Raw genomic sequence first — 20167 nt, forward strand, 5'->3', positions numbered from 1 at the left:
ATTATAAAGAAAAAAAAATGTAGGCACTTCAGCCAAAGATTTTATAATCTAGTTTGATTTATAATATTCACTTACTGTACATTCGAAAACCCTCCAATAAGAAAAGGGGAAAAGGGGAAAAGGTGTAAACTTTACCCGATAATTTTATTTCTTCAATTTCTTTAGTTTCTTAGATTATTCTAGGTATTTGAATTTTAAAACAAATTCACACAAGTTATAACCATGGCCATTGTTTAACACCCACAGCATCACAACAGAGAGCCCCGTTGCTATCACAATCGCATCCACATCCCTGAACAAAATGCTGTCTCAAACCCTAAACAATATCTAGTCCCGGTAAATAGAAACAAAGAAGACATTGGATTTAGATAACTTTTTTTCCAAGAGAAATGGAGCTCAAATATCTTGAAATGCTGATCAACAGACTGAGGAATTAAATTAACCACGTTGAACTCTCACAGCGGACATTAATTTATATGATTAGGGGCAGTACGGCTAAGAACAAGATAAAAACAAAGAATTTATGACATTTACATAATGCCAACCTTGTCTGCTAGATTAACAATTATATATAACTGATGATTGATGAGATGCTCATAATTTATCAACCCTCACGACCCTGCAATTGTTAACCGTTTTCTACTTGTACATTAACGGCCCAGATCTTGACACGGCAAACCGCGGTAGTGGACTCGGACCTGTGCTCCCTGAAGTTGAGCCTTCAACAAATTTAACTTTTCTGCTTGAACTATAATCCAAAGGCCCGGAGCGGCGAACATTTCGATGTTTACTGTCCATGCTGCGCAGGCTTCCACTATCCATATCATAAAGGTGTTCCTGGCTATGGGATGATGATCCCTTAAAAAAACCTGAGTCATTGCCGCTATGCTGTGGAGTTGAGTCCCCACGAGGATGCTTTGCTGCAGGAGAGGCGTGAGATAGTGATATGGCAGGTGAATGGTGGGGTGAGACACTTAGTAGTGCCAGAGGCATGGATGGAGATTTCATGTAGTACTGGCTATAAACTGAGCGGAGAATTGCGTAAGGAACATAGGCTTCGAGGGAGCTTCTTGGAAGGTAAGGCGAGATCTCACAAAGTTGGTCCAAGAAAATCAGCTTTGCAACAAGATGAGATCTGCACAGAAAGCAGAGAAGAGATTGAGATACGAGAATGATGAGAGAGAAAACAGAGAGGTCAAAAAGATATTTAACTTAATGTGAGCTGAAAGAATAAATGGTGCCACCACATATTTAACTTAATGTAAGTTTTTAAGAAATGCTTGTGGTTATGTTGAAATGGACTTCAAATGATTAACATGATTGTACGCAAACAAAAGTCGTGCAAACATGTAACTTGTATGTGTGTATGTTTATCAATGTGAGGGTGCACATAACAGGCATTGCATATTTACCTATTAGCTTCACTCCAAGAATCCAACACAATACCAGAAGCAAATTTGACAAAAAGTTGCATTGCAGACTTTATACTTGCTTCAGCAGACAAACGGCTATGTATTTCAGGATCCAAAGCCTCACCAAGATGACCATTAGAGAGAGACTGTCTCTGCTGATGTTCACGTTCCAATCTCACTAACTCACTTCCTGCAATCACAGCACTCATGCACCTGCCAAGAATATTCAATTGTAGAAGAAAAGGAATATTAATAATAATGGATGGATGAAACCATTTCATTTACTAAGAGTTTAAAAAACAAATGGCATATGCATGACCCTAATAAATTTGCAGTAAATATGGTTGCTCATCAGGTGAAACAAAAAGAAGGCAATAGTTGTTGACTTGTGTTCAAACTGAAAACCAAATTAATGCGTACAGACATCGATGATGCTCCCTCACGTAGCAAATATTATACCAAGATTAGTAGCACATGCAGTAGACCATTGGTTACAGTTTCAGAATTTAAAAATAAAATAGATAAATGGCAGGTGGCCAGTAACCCAATCAAAAGTAATTTGAATAGAAATGCTCGTTACGGCCCCCTGACAGCAGATCATTAGCTCATATGCACCACATGTTCAAAAAGCATTGAAGTTCTTATGTTCAGAAGAATATCCAATTGACGTCAACCCAACATTTTAACAACATGGTGGAACAAGGAAAACCAACCTTGCCAGACAATGGATATTATTGTTGAAGCCCCCAGTGTCAACATTGAAGCCAGTAGTATTCCATATATTTGATGTCATGAAGGTGGCAAATAAATAAGGCAACAATGTCCAAGAACCATCATTTGCACCCCCAACATCTTCCAAAATTGATCTGATCCATTCAGAATCATGATCTCCAACTATATTAACACTGTTTGCCACCCCTCTTATTCTTCTAATGTCCTTCTTTTCAGGTATTTCTTCAGGTATATGCTTAACCACCCCAGAAAGTAATGAATATATCAATGGTGCACCTTCATCAAGCACGACCCCAGCAGCTTCAGCAAGAAGCTGATCAAAAGCAAGTGCTTGTCCTCCCTCAACGCAAAATCCAATCACTGTGTCCAAGTCCACCATCTGCCTCGAGCATGCCTCTCTTTCTATTCTGTCACCAGAATGCATGCTGCCTGCAACAGCCTCTAACACTTCACGGTTTGACCGTAATGATGTGTCAATGCAATTCAATAGTGCTGCTGTGTGTTCTTTCATCATTCTGTCTAGCCTGTCAACTCCATAGCCACCAAATACACGAACAAAGGCTTGTAGTTCTCTGAGATCAGTGACTGATTCCGCAAAATATCCACCGACAGGCCTTGTGCTTTTAAAGCATTTGTGGATTGGTGTAAAAAGGATCCCAGCACCTGATACATCTTTGACAATGTTATCTATATACCAGTTGCAGACAACTTCAGTGGCTGACCCAGTAAGCTGCTCTGCTGGTTTTTCAAACAATTGCAGAGAAGACACAGGTCCTGAGAAGGCCTCAGTTAGTAGAACTTCTCGAATACCATGAGTAAGGTCCATGCTGATGTGTTGCTCTGCTAGATGGACAATGCTCAGGTGCCTGTGAATCAAGGACTCTAGGACAGAAGGCCGTTGAAGATCATTGTCAGTTTTTAATACTGAAAGCAATCTCCTCCTGAAGTTGCCAAGTATGCCCTCTCTCATGTACTGCACAGAAGACTACACTGTTATAGCTGAATCCCAACAATTTGATATTTTCTGAGTTGACACACATTTAGACCATGCTATTGCACAGAGACAGCTTATGGATTAAAAAGAAGTGAAACCAACCCCTTCCAGCTCAACATAGCTCAAATAGAGAATTGTATTAATTAAAAGGGGTATTCCCAAAACTTAATAGTTTTTCGGCTTGATACATCTCTTCCCAATTTAGTAAATTTATACTTGAAAGAATCAAAATTAAGAACAAACCAAACACAACAAAAGTGTCCTATACCGAACCCGAAAAAAATAAACATAAACTCAGCATGCCTCACCTCCCTCAGAACAAATACATGGTTTAGAACACATATAGGCTCCATATCATTCAGAACTGAACACAAGTTGGTCAACCTTTGCATCGCAGCTTCCAACCTGCCATCAGCACATACTCAAGAATCAAGACATGCTGTATCATTGCAGATTATCCAAGAAAAACAGCACATATTATAATGCCATACATTTTTATAGCACTATTGTTTTCAGGATAACTCTCATGGCCGGGCAATGGAAAACCAACTGCTCCCCTGGGAGATTTTGATGTAGGAATTGAAACTCTGGATGCGTTATTCAAATAAAAAGCTGCCTGCTCTGGAAGAAGCTGAGATTTCCGAAAACAACAGCTTGTTAAACATGGGTAGACTTGAATATTTCCTTATCTGATATAGTAAATTACAAGTTTGATATAAAAAACCTGAGTCTCTAAGGCACCAAATCCTCCTTCGGAATCAAGAATATTGATCAATCCCTCCAATCCTCCCATGATAGATTCAATAAGAGACTCAACATATAGGACTGCATCACGCCCAATTTTAGTTACCTGTTTACAATAAAGTATAAAGTAAATTTCATGAAGTTTCCATTTTTTTCTGATGAGAGGAAATGTGTGGCATGCATGATGGAGAGCAAGGTTGGGGAAAAAGCAGTAGTTGGGAGTCATCCTCTTTATAAAGCATGCAATCATGCCCTCAATAAGTATGGTTCAATGCTGAGTGTTATGGATTAAATGAAACAAAATCAAGTCATTCCCATTTCAATTTCTCTTAGCAAAAAATTTATCATTTACAGCCCCTCTCCCAAACCAAAAAAGCAAGTTAATGGATCACCTCTTCCGGAACAATTGGAGAAGCACACTCTGGAAAGCTACTAGCAACACCAAGCCATGCACAGCAATGTTGAGGACGCCCTTCTGGTCCAAACATGGTATTCCGAAAGACCTACCATGGGCAAAGATGTATTGTTAGTTAAAGCAGGAGCCCATAAGAAAAAAGAAAGCCAAAGAGGATAATAGTGGAAACAAAAAGCAACTAAGTGGGCCGCCTAAAAGTCCTATGTCCTATCTTCGGGGAGCCTATCCAGTCTGGCAATTCCCAGTTGAGTATTTTGAAGAGCCAGCCTTCACTTGAAATTAACCTGCAACACTAAAAGAACTAGGTTCCTTATGGTGCTTTACTGTTCACAGTAAAGCACCTTTATATATTTTTTTAATTGTTTTATCACAAATCCAAGTCAGAACTCAGTCACGTGACAAGCATGAGATCACGGGTTCGAGCGTTGGGGGACACACTGACAGAAGACTTATCTAAAAAAATAAAACAGGGACAGGCGCGCATGTCTAGCCCGCTGAGCAGGCGTGGCCCCCATGCTGGGCCTTTTATTTTATTTTTCTTTTGCATTTTTTTCTTTGGTTTTTTTTTTTTGGACATTCCATAAAAAAATTAATAGATTCACTTACTCTTCAATTTTGACGTGTTTCTTAAATAATATTATAAATTTTTATTTGAATTAAAATAAATCAATTATTATGTGTTTGATCTGAAAATAATAATATTAACAATAAATAATTTATGATAATTCAATTGAAATCGGTTGTTTATTATTAAAATGCTTACATAGATTTGGAACATGATTTTATTACATTTATGATTTTTTAAGCTTTCAGTCACACAAAACATAGACATATTATTTTGATATTTTTAAAAAACTTGCTTTAACAGTAATAATTTTTTTAAAAAAATAGAAACAATGCTTTCAATTAAAAATATTGTGTTGGCTAAGATAAACAAGAGATACATTGATAGGAAAATTTATATTTATAAAAAAATATTCAAAATATGTTTTCAGGTTTAATGACATTGCCAAAGAATTTCCTAAGACCTAAAAATTATTTTTAGGTTTAAAAAAATTTAGGTCTCACTGCAACATAACATGGGCATACAAACTAGTTATAAACTAAAATAGGTAGGAACTTACTGCTGTAAGATGCTGGTGATAGAAATACAGCTTCTTTAGACTTCCATGCTTTGATAATTGAGATTCTAGTTCATCAACACATCTGCAATTGAAAGTGATTCATATATGTTATTCTGTATATTTCAATAATATTCCATATGAACAAGGTAACCACCTGAATACAGTACAATAGAGCATGAAACATAGATGCTTTTTGGAGAAAAGAGAGAACCTATGCCTGTAGGCTTTCATAAAAACCTCAGAATTATGATTTCACCATACTATTTTCACATTTTTCTAAGCAGTCATCCTCTAACATTAATTATTGGTCTAGCACATGGTTCAAAGTTTAAAATGAAAACCAGACAGCATTAACTGGTATAATGTACCATGCTCCCATACCCAGGAAGAGCATTTAACATTTTAGCCCAAAGTTTAAGCTACTTGATGCAAAGGTCACTGCATAAATCCACACCAAACACGAACATGATCAAAGTGGATTTCTATGCCACCACAACAAATTTCACTCTCACAAACTGGTACATCTGGGAGTCATGGAGCACTGTGCTAGAAACGAACCGTAATGAGAATAACTGTTTGTTTTAAGCTTTTTGAAATATTCCTTGAGGGCACAGAAGTAATTTTTCAAATTCTATTACACTTACTCCAAGTAATTTCAATAAAATAAACAATAAGCTCCTCATCTCGACTTTAAGGGCTTTTGTTTGAATCTGAATGAGATCAATTCACCATCAAATAATTCAGTTGATTTTTTAACTTTACAGATATAATTTTCATAATTATAGTTTCTACAGTGTTAGATAATTGTATCACTCAAATCATAGTGTCGATCCCAAACTAATCATATTAGACCATGTGGATTGATTTCCTGAAGTTAGTCCAGTCATAGGCTAACTTTTCTGCAACCTAACAGTAGTACTGGTCATAACGGCGAACAAGAGTTGGAGAATACCTGGACCAATTGTATGCAGCATTTCCTTCTGACAGTAATCCTTCTTTTCCAGTAGATACAGTAGCTTTCTCCAGGTGTCTTATGTTTATGGATGATCTAGCGGATGTTACAATCATCAATATTGACAACCAATCTTTACGAAACTCCTGCTTAAAAAAGATATACCGTGATATGGTTATTGATGCCCTTGTGAAGAAAACAACTCTTGAAAGAGAATGAAAACAGTGGTGAAAGAAATGGCAACAAACAATTTTTTCAAGGAATTAACAGAAACCACAATAAGGAGGCATAAAAAAAATTAAGCATAAATGCAATATGACTGACTTCACCAATGTTTCTTTCAAGTCACAGTTAAGAGGACCAACAGAGATCATCACTCTGTAACTTTTCCTCCAGACAATATCTGCTGATTACCTTCTTTAAACAGTCCCAATCATAAATGTCTTTTAGATATGAATGAGAAATCCTCATGTGATGGAGGTATCTAATTCTTAATATTATGCAACAAGCACTTCAAAAAACCACAGGGTTGTAAAATCTCATCATAGGCAGTGATACTTCCAAAGCCCCAATGTCAATTCAAGTTCAGAAAACTTCAGCAGAACAAATCAAAAGCATGATTTCCACAGATTTCTTACAGATAAATCACATGTGATGGCGGAAATATTTTCACCCTGCAGTTTTGGTATGTTTTCCAAATGCTTAACAATCTGCTGGAAAAGCCCTTTTAAGCTAGCATCAAGGTCAAGAGCCACCATTCCTGGAGTTCCCAGCAAAAACCGGATTCTACCAGCACATGAAGACAGGTATGATAATGCATAGCCTCTGATAGCTGCATTGGATGTGAAAATGTTTAAAGACTTGTTTGTCCATGCTTGAGGCCTATGGAGTTAGATAAATGCATGCTAAATAACTAGTTGCTGCACTATTTCAGGTAATATAAACAAGATGACAAATGCCTCGGGGTTAGATAAAATCAAGTTTCCATAAAATTAACACTTTCCCAGCACTATAATAACTGTTCTTCATTCCATGATATTGCAAATTGGAACAAAAAATATAGTGATTTTTCTATTTTTTATATAGAAATGGTGAATAGCGACTGAAACAATCAACGAAATAAATGCAGATGGATTAGCAACAATAAGAAAACATAAGATGACAACACCAGTCTAAAGCCATGATAGAGCCTCGAATTGAAAACCTAACCCAGTTAGTAAAAAGCTCCATGTGCTATCTTAGAGATTTATCAAACTGCATAATCAATGTTAAGCATGTCCTTCACATATAAGACCATTTCTATTTGTCACGACAAAATAGCTTGTAAGATCATTTATATCACTCGTCCTCATGAAGAAAGAGGAAAAATCAGTGCATAGATATGTTTAATAAGCAACCCAAATTCTAGGAAAACCTCAGTGGAAAATAGCCTTTGAATTGACTTAGTAATTCATCTGTATATTATACTAGGTAAGCACATTTCTCACTAACTGAGGGAATTGTTAAAGAAAGACCATTGGCGAGAAATTAGAGGGTTGGGGTGGGGGTGGGGGGGTGTTGGTCCATAAGGGGTCATGGATTTGAACTCAGTAGGAGGCAATGGAAAATGATTGCTTCTTTACTCAAATAATGAGAAATAACCAAAACGCTTTTCACCATTTAGCACATTAAGTGCACTATCAACATAAATTATATGATTTATGAAAAACAAATTACATCAAACCCTGTATAACCTGCAATATACTTCCGCACAAGACAGCACAGATGATCCATTCCATCAAGTAAAAAGCCAATAGTAGGATCATTTGGATCCTGCCACCAAAAATAACACCAATTTAAGCTAAAAACCATAGTCAATTTATATGAAATTATAGTGACACAATTTAAGTGAATATGAAAGAACTTAACGTACTATGTCAACTGGTACTGCTCGAGAAGCTTTAGATTTTGATGATGCAATTCCTACATGTTGGAAATACCAGATAACCTCAGACTGTGCCAAAGCCAGGGCAGAGAATACCATCTGTAGGAAACACCATACCATTAGAGAATGATTGTTCCAAGAAGAATTTGTGGGTAAAAATCCACATTTAGTACTGTGGCAAGTAAAAAATATTCAGAGAGAAGTCAGATCGCTCCACCCACCTGACCCCACTTCACTGTTTTCAATTCATATTAGCCTAGAAATAAATTTCAATTAATATCAATCAGCTATATAATTTTTTTTTTTTTTTTTTTGGCAAAAACTTGAGGGTTCAAACTCTTTCTACAGGTGTGTGTGCAAGCACATGCCTACATGTGAAAACATGAAGCAAACTACTGCATTTATATTGAGACTGAACAGAAGGATTCCTAACATAGCAGATTTGGTCAACCATATGCTTAAATATTAGTCTTTGAGAACTTTGATTATAAGCAAAATGAAAGGATAACAAAAGGAAAGGTACTATCACTTTAAATACCTGGATGTTTGGTGCCAATAAACTTGGCTGGTCAGTAAAAAACAGTACCATTCTTCCAATTTCCTGTTTTAATAATATTCTCCTCTCATGGTGAATGGCATCACAAGATAGAAGTGCTTGCTCGTGCACTTCACTGCAACATTTACAACATATCCAAATCACATTAGATGCTGAAACACTAGGTATGCTGGTTGTTCTTTATGTTTTCATCAGAATAATAATATAAAAAAGAAAGAAATTAAAGGTAACTGGCAAATATTAGTGGCATACTTGAAGAAATTTTAACATTAATAAGCAAACAAGAGATCATGCACTTTTTTCATTATCCATGCACCAAGAAAAATCCCAGCCATATAAACATGTAGTACCATTAACATAAATGATCAAAATATTTCTAAGTACAGAGGCTGATCATTTCTTCCACCACATTTTCAGGATTCTTCAACATTTCTATTTTGCTAGATTCACAGCTTAATCATTTTTGTAACCAGGCCAACGATGGCTTCCCCAGACGACATGCTTTCTGATGATAGAACTATGGCCAAAAAAGATGACTTTCTATTTTCCCTCCCTTCTGTTTATCTACAAACTTTGGTAACTTCCTCAGAATGTGACAAGCAAATAGCTTCCAGTTCTCCAGATAAATACCTAGTAATTTCACCAGTAAAGTAATGCATATAAAAGATTGAGCATATATCCAATCTTTTAAGGTTAATAACAGTAATTTCAGAAACCAGGTGAAGAAAAATATGAGACAAATTATTGATAGAAAAACCATAGGAGGGAGGCAGCAATGGTTTCATTCCTTCCATCAATACTATCAAATCAAAACTAAGTTTTTTACCTTATCATTTTTTCAACCTGCTTGGCCACACTGTACTCGAGATCTGCCTCCTTTTGCTTAGTGCGCCCAGATTTGGCCATCTTCTTCGACTCTAATATTTGAGGCAAAACATATAACTGATAATCCTCGTGCAATAGTACATACTGCATGTTCAAGATTTTGATAAAAATCAGCCATTGTAACCAGAGAACACCGTCTGGACAATTGACAGTGCTACTCACCTCATCCCTGAATACTGCAAGTATCAAATTTTCCTTCAGTACGACCTGGGAACCATTTTAAAAATTAAGGAAACATGTGGAAAAGAAGCATCAGCAGACAAATGTACAAAGCATCCAGATAATTCCTGATAAACCCTAATGGAAAATAAAGAGACACAATATATGTATTTGAATGTGTTAGGGAAAAGAAATTAGCAATAGGGAGAGAAGTACTTGAACCAAAAAAGAGAAGTATTTGACCATAAGGGAAAAAAACTGCTCATATTATCAGAGCTTAGCAGATAAATATTACCAAATATCTCATAAGAAATAAAATTTTTAAAAAAAGGTGCAGTGAAATCAGCAAAATGAATTAGAGAGAATTTACCACAATACAACTCACCACCAATTACTTCAAACCCACGGGGTATGCTTTACCATATAAACAAACCAGAAAGGCACTCTATATTAATATTTATCAACTACATAGAATGAAATCAGTATTGATTCATTTCTCGAACAATTCTCATTAGATGATAACTAGCTTTCCAAAAACTTTGAAAGTACAAGGACTCAGTTAATCCATAATTAACTTTTCATATGCTTCATTACAATCAATCATCAGAAAATGTTTTACTTCTAAACCAGGTTCACATGTCATAAATGTGGGACCAAGGCAACATCAACAAAAATGGAACTTTAAAAGAAAGTATGATCTCTTTCATGAGAAGGTAATATTGATACACATAAGAAATATACCATGTGGTCAACTGCACTTGAAAGATATGGGCTTGTAAGAAGTTGGGCTGTTAATAATGAGAAACATTTTGTAAAATATAGTTGAACTTATCTTGTTGAAATTATCATTCACACAGTATGTTCAATATTCAAGTATCTAAAAACATGCTTCTTCCTTGCAGCATGTATCTGATATTTTATGAAAGCATTGTTGAATCACAAGAATGAGCTGACCATTAATCAGGCAAGGCATACCAGAGCAATATCAATGCTAGTGACACGAAGCAGCTCATTGGGACAAACAAGATATCCAAGTAACACCCATTCCCTGTAAGAAGTAACATTTGCTAGGTCTTGGGCTCTCTGAAATGTGAAAATGACATGACAACAACCGTTGAAATTAGCAGAAAGGTCCAAAGCTAGCATCAACAAAGTTTAGCAGTAACTACTTTTGGCTATTTAGAACTTCAAAGAAAATTTAAGTTTAGCATTAACCCAAATGTCAAGATCTTTCAAAAGAACAGTATGTACCATAGGATGAGCAGAATTTGTTAGTATATCTGGATACCGAGGGTGATATGGACTTAGGAATCCCTCATTTCTGAGTTTCCTTGTATCTGTAGATAGGAAAATGATAGGGCCTACAGCCTCTAAAACCTGGAGATAAATAATGAAAGTTAAGCTCCAAAATACTTGAGCAATCAAACCAAAAGCAAACACAAGTATGATTTCCTCATTTCTGAGTTTCCTTGTATCTGTAGATAGGAAAACGATAGGGCCTACAGCCTCTAAAACCTGGAGATAAATAATGAAAGTTAAGCTCGAAAATACTTGAGCAATCAAACCAAAAGCAAACACAAGTATGATTTCCAAACTTGTTAACATTCAAACTCTTGTGTGATTTATGTAACAAGGACTACTTATTGCAGCTTCATTTTCATGACAGCATAACCATGATAAACACACTACGATGTGAGCATCACATAACCAAATTCAGGGAAAGGTAAAGCTAATGTCCAACAATCTTTCTTTCCTTCAGATGGGGAGCTTAACATATATGGCCATTACAGATGTCTTAAATTCTATAATTCAATTGCCTCTTCTTTTTTCTTTTTTTTAGTCAAAGACAATTTGTAAGCTTATGATTGATAGAAGAAGAAAAGAACGAGGAAGAGATCTCCTCACCATCCTGATACTAGCAGGCTATATGATAAATTTTAAAAGCTTATGGTCCAACCCCCTGTTGTTACAGAAGAATCACCCCACTATGAAGATTAGAGAGAAAAACAAGTGATGAAGGCTGGATACCAATATCTTATAACATGTAATTCCAAAAGAAAAAAGATGGACAAACACACAAATAGAGATATGATCATCAATATTTCTATCAATTTTTCAATGGAAAAGAAACATAAATGACCTCTCCAATACGTGGACTGACAAAATTTAGATCTTCTTGTAACCCTTTCAATGGTGGATCATAAGAATCTATAAATTGAACCAACCTGCAATACAAAAGGAGAGAGATATCAAAAATGCATAATGTGTATGAGATACAATGCAGTGCCTTCAACATAAACTAAAGCAACGTACTAAAAATACTACAAAAGATCAATATCCAAGCATGAACACATAAAAAAGGAATGTTTTACCACTCAAGAATAATGTTGCATGAGCCTGTCAATTAAAAAATTTAGCCAATATATGCAGAGGAGCCTAACTACTCTTGTTCTAGTTAGTGGGGAACACCAGGCATCGAGAATTTGTAAAATCAGTGAAATACATATTTCTTTATTCTTCAGTTTATTTCACTTATGTTTGCCCTCACAGCAGTCGCCACCCCCCACCCCCCAAATTCCCTCAGGTTTGTGATTGTGGTTACTAGTATCTATAGTTACCTCATTTCTACGCCTACCTATAAGAACAGCCAAAATAGATTTTCAAAGATAGATAATAAAGAGAAGATTCCATTAGAAAGGACACTTACATGCCCTGCAATCCATAGACTAAAAAAGTGTTTTTCAAGCCTTCCTCACTGTCCTTGATTTCTAGACAGTCAAGCATTTTAAATTTTAGAATATAAAGGAAAAGCACCTTAAATAAGGAGCAGTAAACCATTTGTCATTACTTTAATGTGCTAGTGGTGGCTCGGCAAAAAAAGTCTAAGACAAAGAGCTAGAGATGCCAATTACAAAAGGTATATTTTATGAGGAGCAAGCAGAGACAAAAAATAAAATCTCTAGAAATGCAGCTCAAACTCAATCCGGAACCACTTTAAATCATCTTTGCAGCCTTGTTAGTACTAAAACTGATTCAGTAGGTCGATTGAACTCATTACTTTCAGATTCATGGGTAGCTTCAGAATTCAAGATTCACGGTAAAGATTGCTAGCCTTGAGTTCCTTCCTATTAATAGAATGACCAGGTTGTCTTATTGACCTCAAACATCTTAAGCAGAGCCAAGAGTGATTATACTAGCAAAACTTACATATTATATTCCCTACACAAGCAGAATCCCAATTCCATCAAAACCAGACATTTTGAGCTTTGCATAGATAACCTTATCACATTTATTTACACGTGAACTATAAATTTACTATAAGTAAAAAAATAACATCATTACAAAACTGAAGCATTTAATTTGCCTGCCATTAAATTTCTTTGCAAATAGAAAACCATAAAGATAATGATCATTGTACTTTTAACCTTTAAGAACTGGACCAAGTTGTTAAACCCATTCACTAATCAAGATTATCAAATTTCTTTTACAGTTCTAGCATAAAAAGCAAGAAGACATCCACATTTCCATTCCCGTTCAAGCACCGATATCCACAGCATGCTTAGACAGAAGTCAAATTTTTCATTCTGTGATGAAATCCTCGTTCAGGAAATTGCATATTGAGAAACAGAAAAGGAAAGCCAGAACTATATATTCATTATTGTTTATCAGTGACTAATAAAATTGTGTTGCTACCCATCAGCCCCAGGGCCCAGGACATATAAAGATAACCGCACTACTCAAATGTATTCCATACCGATGATAGAAATCACAGTCTCTGTCATTTCTTGACATGGCATGCAGAAGGTTATACATTTGCAACATCATTTTCCTTGGTATCTGTATGAGGCATCAAACTTCAATGGTGTCAACAAGATAAGAAGCCTGCTTATGCACATCATATTAAATAAAAGGATACAAACCCCAAAGAATTTACAAGAGAGAAAGAAGAAATAGGGGAATACAAAGCCCACTTTACCTTCTCAGATAAAAGATTAACACGTACAAAGGAACAAAAGAGATCCATAAATGCATGCAGTATAAGCGAGTTCTGATGAGGCTGCAAAATACTGCACCAAGTTATCAGAGATACCATAAACATATCAAGCCACTATGTTTCTCTTCTTCTAAATGAATTGGAGGAAAACAAGGAAAGGATCAATTTAACATCATCCAATCATCCAGTGCATGATACATACATATTAACAGGCCAAAGTTCTATGGATCCTTCAGCTATCGAGGTTGATTGATTGTACTTCGTATCAAACTGAATACATTTTGCATGATGAAGGAGAAGATTTTGATACTCACCAACAAGGTAATAACAGTACTACTTAAATCCAATATGAGTCGCAGAGCTTGTTCTCGGAATGCCATCAGGTCAAGAAGTAACTGGCCACACAAAAGCAAACAATTACCAAGTAACCATAAATCTTTATTTACAAACTCTAATGATCAGAAAGTAAGCAATTTCTTATCGCTAATTATAAACAATCCTTTTAATCAACATATTGGGTAACAAACATAATAACTACCATAAGCCATTCCCAACATGTAACACTGAAACTAACAACAGCTAAGGAAGAATAAGAAAAGATGACACCAATCAAACCTCACAAACATATCCAATAATATGGTAACTAAAAAAATTGCAGCGCTGATCACTTAGATTCTAAGATAATCTAAATAAGAGCACGGTTTTCGTCTCCCTTTTGAGTGGTAAGTGATAGGATATCTGGGTTCTTTTTCACTATTAAATTTATCCTAATTTTATGACTACTGTTCTCTCATTTTCTGTCTTTGTTACTGCAGAAGTACTGAAGTGGGCAAACATTTTGCCACACAAAAACAATTTCTATTTTCTATCAGTGATTGTCAGTCACACCCATATCCAACCTGTCCCATCTCACAGCATGTACTTGGCAGGACTTCCGGTCCCCATTTTGCTTCAATGACCTTTCTCCTTTCCATCATGTTATCATCTGCTCCTACTTGGTATCACGGTTGTTAAAATCTTGCGGTTCACAATTCGAATCTTACAATTCATCTCAATTCACATACAATACGATGCATCTCACAAAGAAAACAAGTGTAGGGTGAGTGGGGTGAATCTCGTATGTACATAAATCTTGCGATTCAGTCGCGATTTGATTCGATTTTACAAGTCAACTCAAATAGAAAATGAAAGTAAAATACATGATTTCAAAAGAGATGATAAGAATAGGAAGGTTTAGTCTAGAAGTCATGGATGACAGCAATGTATAAGCAATTTTCTTTGATAAATATTTCTACTTGAAAACTGAAACAAGGAATAAATTAATTTTCACAAAAAAAGAAAAGGGTGAAAGAAAGCAAGAGTGCCAAAGACAACAACCATGACAAAGGTTATATTGAAATTGGGAAAGATTATAACTTTTTATTAAACTAGGAAATCTAGTGGTGTAACTAGTTAGAATGTTGCTTAAGATGTATTATAAGATGAGTCATTAGAATGATCAAGTTCCAATGAACAATATGTTGAATTTTGAGACTTGGATCATTTAATGACTAAGAACTATTAGATGAATTGATGCACATTTTGTTCAGTAAATGTTCATTTTTCCTTTATTTTAGAAATATTTGGTATGTTAATTATCTTTCATAGTGTTATTTTCATTTCTTAATCAATATTACTATTCACGATTCAATATGATTCACAGTACCATAATTAGGCTTTCCAATTCATGAGTCAAATCTTGATTTGACAACGATGCTTAGTATAATGATTAGTTAGAGAATATTCATTTGTCAAACCTTTGAATACATGATAATGTTCGAACAAATATACATGCAAGGGTATTTAGTCTTTTAACTAGTGTCAGCAACCAATGCCAAAGTCAATGTTGATCAATCCAATGATCAATAGTGGAATAATAATTGCAGAGAAATCAGGACCACCTAAAGTGCAATTGAGGGCCAACATTTGTCTATCGCCAACATTTTTATGGATGGCTGCTTTCTCAATTGCTTGCTTCTCAAGGAAAGCTTAGAAATTAGGAGCATGCACGAGTTCTTGCATAACACTAGGAAATATGTGACCTTAAGCTTATTACCATTCTTTAAGTGACAAGAGGTAATTAGTTATGAGTTTATTTATCATATATCTTCCTCTAGCAAATACAATCTCTTCTTTTTCTCAAGAGGTGAAAATGATTTAAAAAATGATGAAAGAGGGAACTTTCTTAGTATATAGGTGTAAAAACTTTATTCAGCAAAAATATTAGACATGATAACATGAAGTATTTTTACAATTTTCATAATCCCATTCTACCAACAAACCTCAATAAAACTAGACTAGGTTAATAAGATCATTTCTTTGAGATATTTATATTTAGGCTGAGATAGTTAGCACTTAAAACGCAACAAAGCTGCAGTTGAGCAATTACGAGCTTCCTCCTAAAGTTGCCTCCCTTGTATCAACCTTTTAGGATATTAAGTTTTACACAGATACAGAGAAGGAAAATTATATGGTTCAGATTTAAGCCTGACCAACCACCAATTACACAAGTATCTTGAAATATATATTATATATCAATAATTCAATTCCCCATAAGATCCCTTCCTCCCCTTCCCAGTGATTATCTACCAGGTTCAGACCAAAAAATAATTGAAGTTAACCTCGTCATTACTTCATATTGGTTTGCATTCAATGTTAGATGACTTAACCAACAGTAGTACTACATTTTTCCTCAAGTGATCATTTCCACAGTACACAGCAAATTATTGATGGTAAATCAGTCTTTAAAATACGTCAACTGTGTCCCATTGTCCACAGGTGAAAACAAAAGGCTTCAAATTTCCTACTAGGGGCATTATATTAACATAAATATAGTTTTAAGTTTTACCTCAATTGAACTGCACTTCATTATGAAATCATGTATCATTATACTAAAGTATATCAGAAATTCTTGGGCCTAATACAGAACAGAATTTAACTGAATAAGCACCATCAAATTAGCTCCATACACTAGCAACTCAGCAAGGTTCTCACTTTTAGATGGCAAGCATGATAAATCTGCTACAGCAGAGCCATGCTAGCTGATATATCTCTCATCACTTGGTTGCCTGGTCTGTTGAGACTTTATGAAATCAAGCCCAGCTAGGATGCTACGAAAAGATTCAAGAGGTCGAGCTACAGTACTACTTGGGCTCCAGCCAAAAGTCAAACTGGGCTCAACTTACTGGTAATTTGTACCAAGGCAAGACTGAGCAACTAAGTGGCAGAAACCGTAGTTCCTAATTAGTAATTACCCTGAGTTTGAATCTTATAAGACTTCTTGTATGATACACAACCTGATTAGTTCAAGGACCAGATTATAAATATGGTTGTCAGCACCTATTGAAATAGACTTTCAATTATTGAAACATAAACATGTTCCTTCCAGCATGTTCTTCCTTTAGCAATCATGACTCTTAAGAAAAGCACTTGAATACTCAGTCATTGAGACATAAGCTATTCTTTACAGAGTTGAATGCTTTCATACATTAACCAACACATGTTTAACTATGACAGAGGTTTAATCAGCCACAAAGGCCTAATCCTAAATCTCCTAAAGTAATCACTAAAAGTAATGATCATCTGAGATCTTGAGCATTGTACATGCACATGATAGAAAAAGGTGCACAGAAAACCAACTCGATACCTGAACCCAAGGCTCTAAACTCTGCAAATGAACTTCTGCACCATCATTCAAAGCATCCAAAGCAACCTTGTCAACCTGCATCAGTTTTCCACAAGTTAAAGAAGTATACTATTGGCCAACAAGACAAAACAACATTTCTTCTAACAGAATACAGAAATTCTTACCCTTTCAAGCTGCAATTTACTGAAATGCTCCGGAAACTTTTTAGAAAGCAATAAGCAAATCCTCGGATAATTCGGGAACACACCCGCTTTCCAAAACGATTCTGAAAACAAGTGACCAACTGGATCCGGGAAATCCAAAATTTGATTCAATCTATACATTTTCGCCATAAGACCTTCAGCTACTTCAGTAAGTTGAACTACCCATTGCAAATTCAAACCCTTATGAGATCCACCACCCGAACTCTGAACCTGTCCATCTGAACCTACCTTATTCCTAGACAACCTCGATGCCATTGGCGAACTCAAATCAGGACCCAAATACTCAGTCCATCTCGATGGACCCTCCCATTCCCTCGATCTTACACCAGTGGGTGAAAGAGCTGCATCGTGTGTTGAATAATGCTGCCGCGACTTTGCCATTAATTAATTAACTATATCAACTCCACCACAAATCCCTGCAGGTTAGGATTAAAACCCCATCAATAAACATCTAAAACAGTAATGAATTCTGCCCATTTTTTCCTATCAGGTTTTAGCTTCCAAATTACAAAATTATCCATTTTTTTATTTAAAAATTTTGAATATTAATGTACTCACCAATCACCATTTAATACCCAGTATAAAAATAAAATCTTTTAAGGTATTCTTCGCTTTTTTAAAACAGAAATTAAATAAAGAGTAAATAGATATACAAATTATTACTCCTATATCACAAGCAACCAAACCTGACCTGACCTATCCAAAATTAGTAACAGCATTAAATATCGTAAAAAAAAAAGTTTAGTTTGGTATCCGAGAACTACAAAATTAAAAGAACAAAAATCTCATTTACAAAGAGAAAAAAACAGAAATGGATTCTCCTATTTTACTTCTCTATCTGTTTTAACCTTCCATGCTACGCAATTACGCTTTTTTTTTTCCCTTCAAAATTTTAATTCAGTAGAGAAATAAAATCCACTAGAGAGCATTTTTCACTCTTTTTTTAATTCAAACCAAACATGACCTCTCCAAAATTAATAATACCAGCAATTCCCAAAAACCGTTATATTAACAGCAAAATAAATAAAGAATGGATTTTACATTTTCTCTTACCAACTTAGATTTTGAAAAAAAATATAAAAAGAAAGAACGAATGTGTAAATAATCTAAGCAACCAGACAAAGCACAAACACACTAAACAAAACAGCTAAATGCAGGCAGGAATCAAAATTAGTGCAAAATCAGTAACTTCGCAAACTCTTATAAGGTTTTAATAAGCAAAAAATGATGAAAAACAAGCTAGAAATTTCGAAATGCAAACCACAGCTATCATCTCTAAGAATTGGAGCAGAGTCTTTAGAGGAGGAGGAGAGAGAAAGGCTTACAGGAATGGAAAACTAGAGAGTGGAGTTAATAATGGCGTAAGCTTCAGATCTGAGTCTTTTGAAGAGGAATAGGAGAGGGTTTTAGAGAGAGAGCTGGGGGTAGGAGGAGGAGGAGGAGGAGGAGAGCTGAGTGATTGTGTTTTTTATTTAATGGAGAAAGAAAATTGGAAAGCGGATTTACTATTATTATTGTTATTATTATAAATTAATGACATGTAAATGACAATTTAATTAGTTATTAAGAAAAATAAAATAGCCAGACAGATGGTCCATTTTATTTTATTTTTCTTTGGTTTTCTGATGAGGAGACGCTTTTGAGATGGTGGGATGCACGTATATAATAAAAGTACAGCAGCATGATTGGTGGAGTGTAGAGAAGATTACCGTTCCTTGTTATATATTTCAAAGGTGTTAAAGCTGGTCTGAGAAATTAAAGATTTACTACTTTTTATTTTTATGTTTTAAAAATATTTTTAAAAAAATTAATTTTTTTTTAATTTTTTATTTTAAATTAATATTTTTTTAGTATTTTTATATCATTTTGATACATTGATATCAAAAATAATTTTTTAAAAAATATATTATTTTAATATACTTTTAAGTGAAAAAACACTTTGAAAAAATATCATTTTAATACATTTCAGCACGAAAAGCACTTTAAAAAACAACTGCAACCACACTCCTAAATAAATATAAAAATTTTAATTGTATCATATTAATATATACGTGTTTTAACTAATTTAATTAATCGGATCAAATCTAATAAGATTAGTAATTAAAAATAATAAAAAAATATTATTTTATAAAAATAGTTACATGGTGATTTATAAATTAACACGATATTTTAATAATCGGAAATATTTTTCAAATTAGTTTCTAGATCTGTGTCTGAAATGGAGTGGGTGATCGAAAAATATTTATAGTGTGGATATGGTCTTGTGCTTGCTTGATTCTTAAAGTTGAGTTTGTTTAGTGTCTTTGCCATGAAAAGAAAAAAAAATACCTGGTTAAAATAACAGAGATAAAAATATAAAAATAATTTTATTTTAAAATAATTTTATCT

General features: G+C 34.8%; 1 protein-coding gene across 3 annotated transcripts; it reads right to left on the bottom strand.

Annotated features, from left to right (window-relative positions):
- Positions 1 to 403: 403 nt before the first annotated feature.
- On the bottom strand, positions 404 to 19271 carry LOC7453990 (protein NAP1). 3 transcript variants are annotated; one of them, XM_024581792.2, is made up of 24 exons: positions 19105 to 19271; positions 17741 to 18195; positions 17577 to 17651; positions 14206 to 14286; positions 13874 to 13954; positions 13652 to 13734; positions 12038 to 12122; positions 11149 to 11274; positions 10873 to 10980; positions 9901 to 9945; positions 9680 to 9822; positions 8836 to 8968; positions 8286 to 8396; positions 8107 to 8185; positions 7012 to 7205; positions 6374 to 6519; positions 5422 to 5503; positions 4275 to 4385; positions 3863 to 3988; positions 3630 to 3769; positions 3447 to 3543; positions 2126 to 3117; positions 1413 to 1625; positions 404 to 1135 (listed from the first exon to the last, which is right to left on the bottom strand). In XM_024581792.2, the coding sequence occupies exons 2-24, from the start codon at positions 18158 to 18160 to the stop codon at positions 640 to 642; spliced, it is 4167 nt and encodes a 1388-aa protein (XP_024437560.1). In that variant the 5' UTR covers positions 18161 to 18195; positions 19105 to 19271; the 3' UTR covers positions 404 to 639. The 3 variants fall into 3 exon arrangements, with proteins under 3 accessions (XP_024437560.1, XP_052301740.1, XP_002318298.2); XM_052445780.1 differs by having other exon boundaries at positions 6374 to 6522; XM_002318262.4 differs by having other exon boundaries at positions 9680 to 9945.
- Positions 19272 to 20167: the final 896 nt, after the last annotated feature.

Source organism: Populus trichocarpa, chromosome 12 (genome assembly GCF_000002775.5).
Source record: "Populus trichocarpa isolate Nisqually-1 chromosome 12, P.trichocarpa_v4.1, whole genome shotgun sequence".
Classification (NCBI taxonomy): domain Eukaryota; kingdom Viridiplantae; phylum Streptophyta; class Magnoliopsida; order Malpighiales; family Salicaceae; genus Populus; species Populus trichocarpa.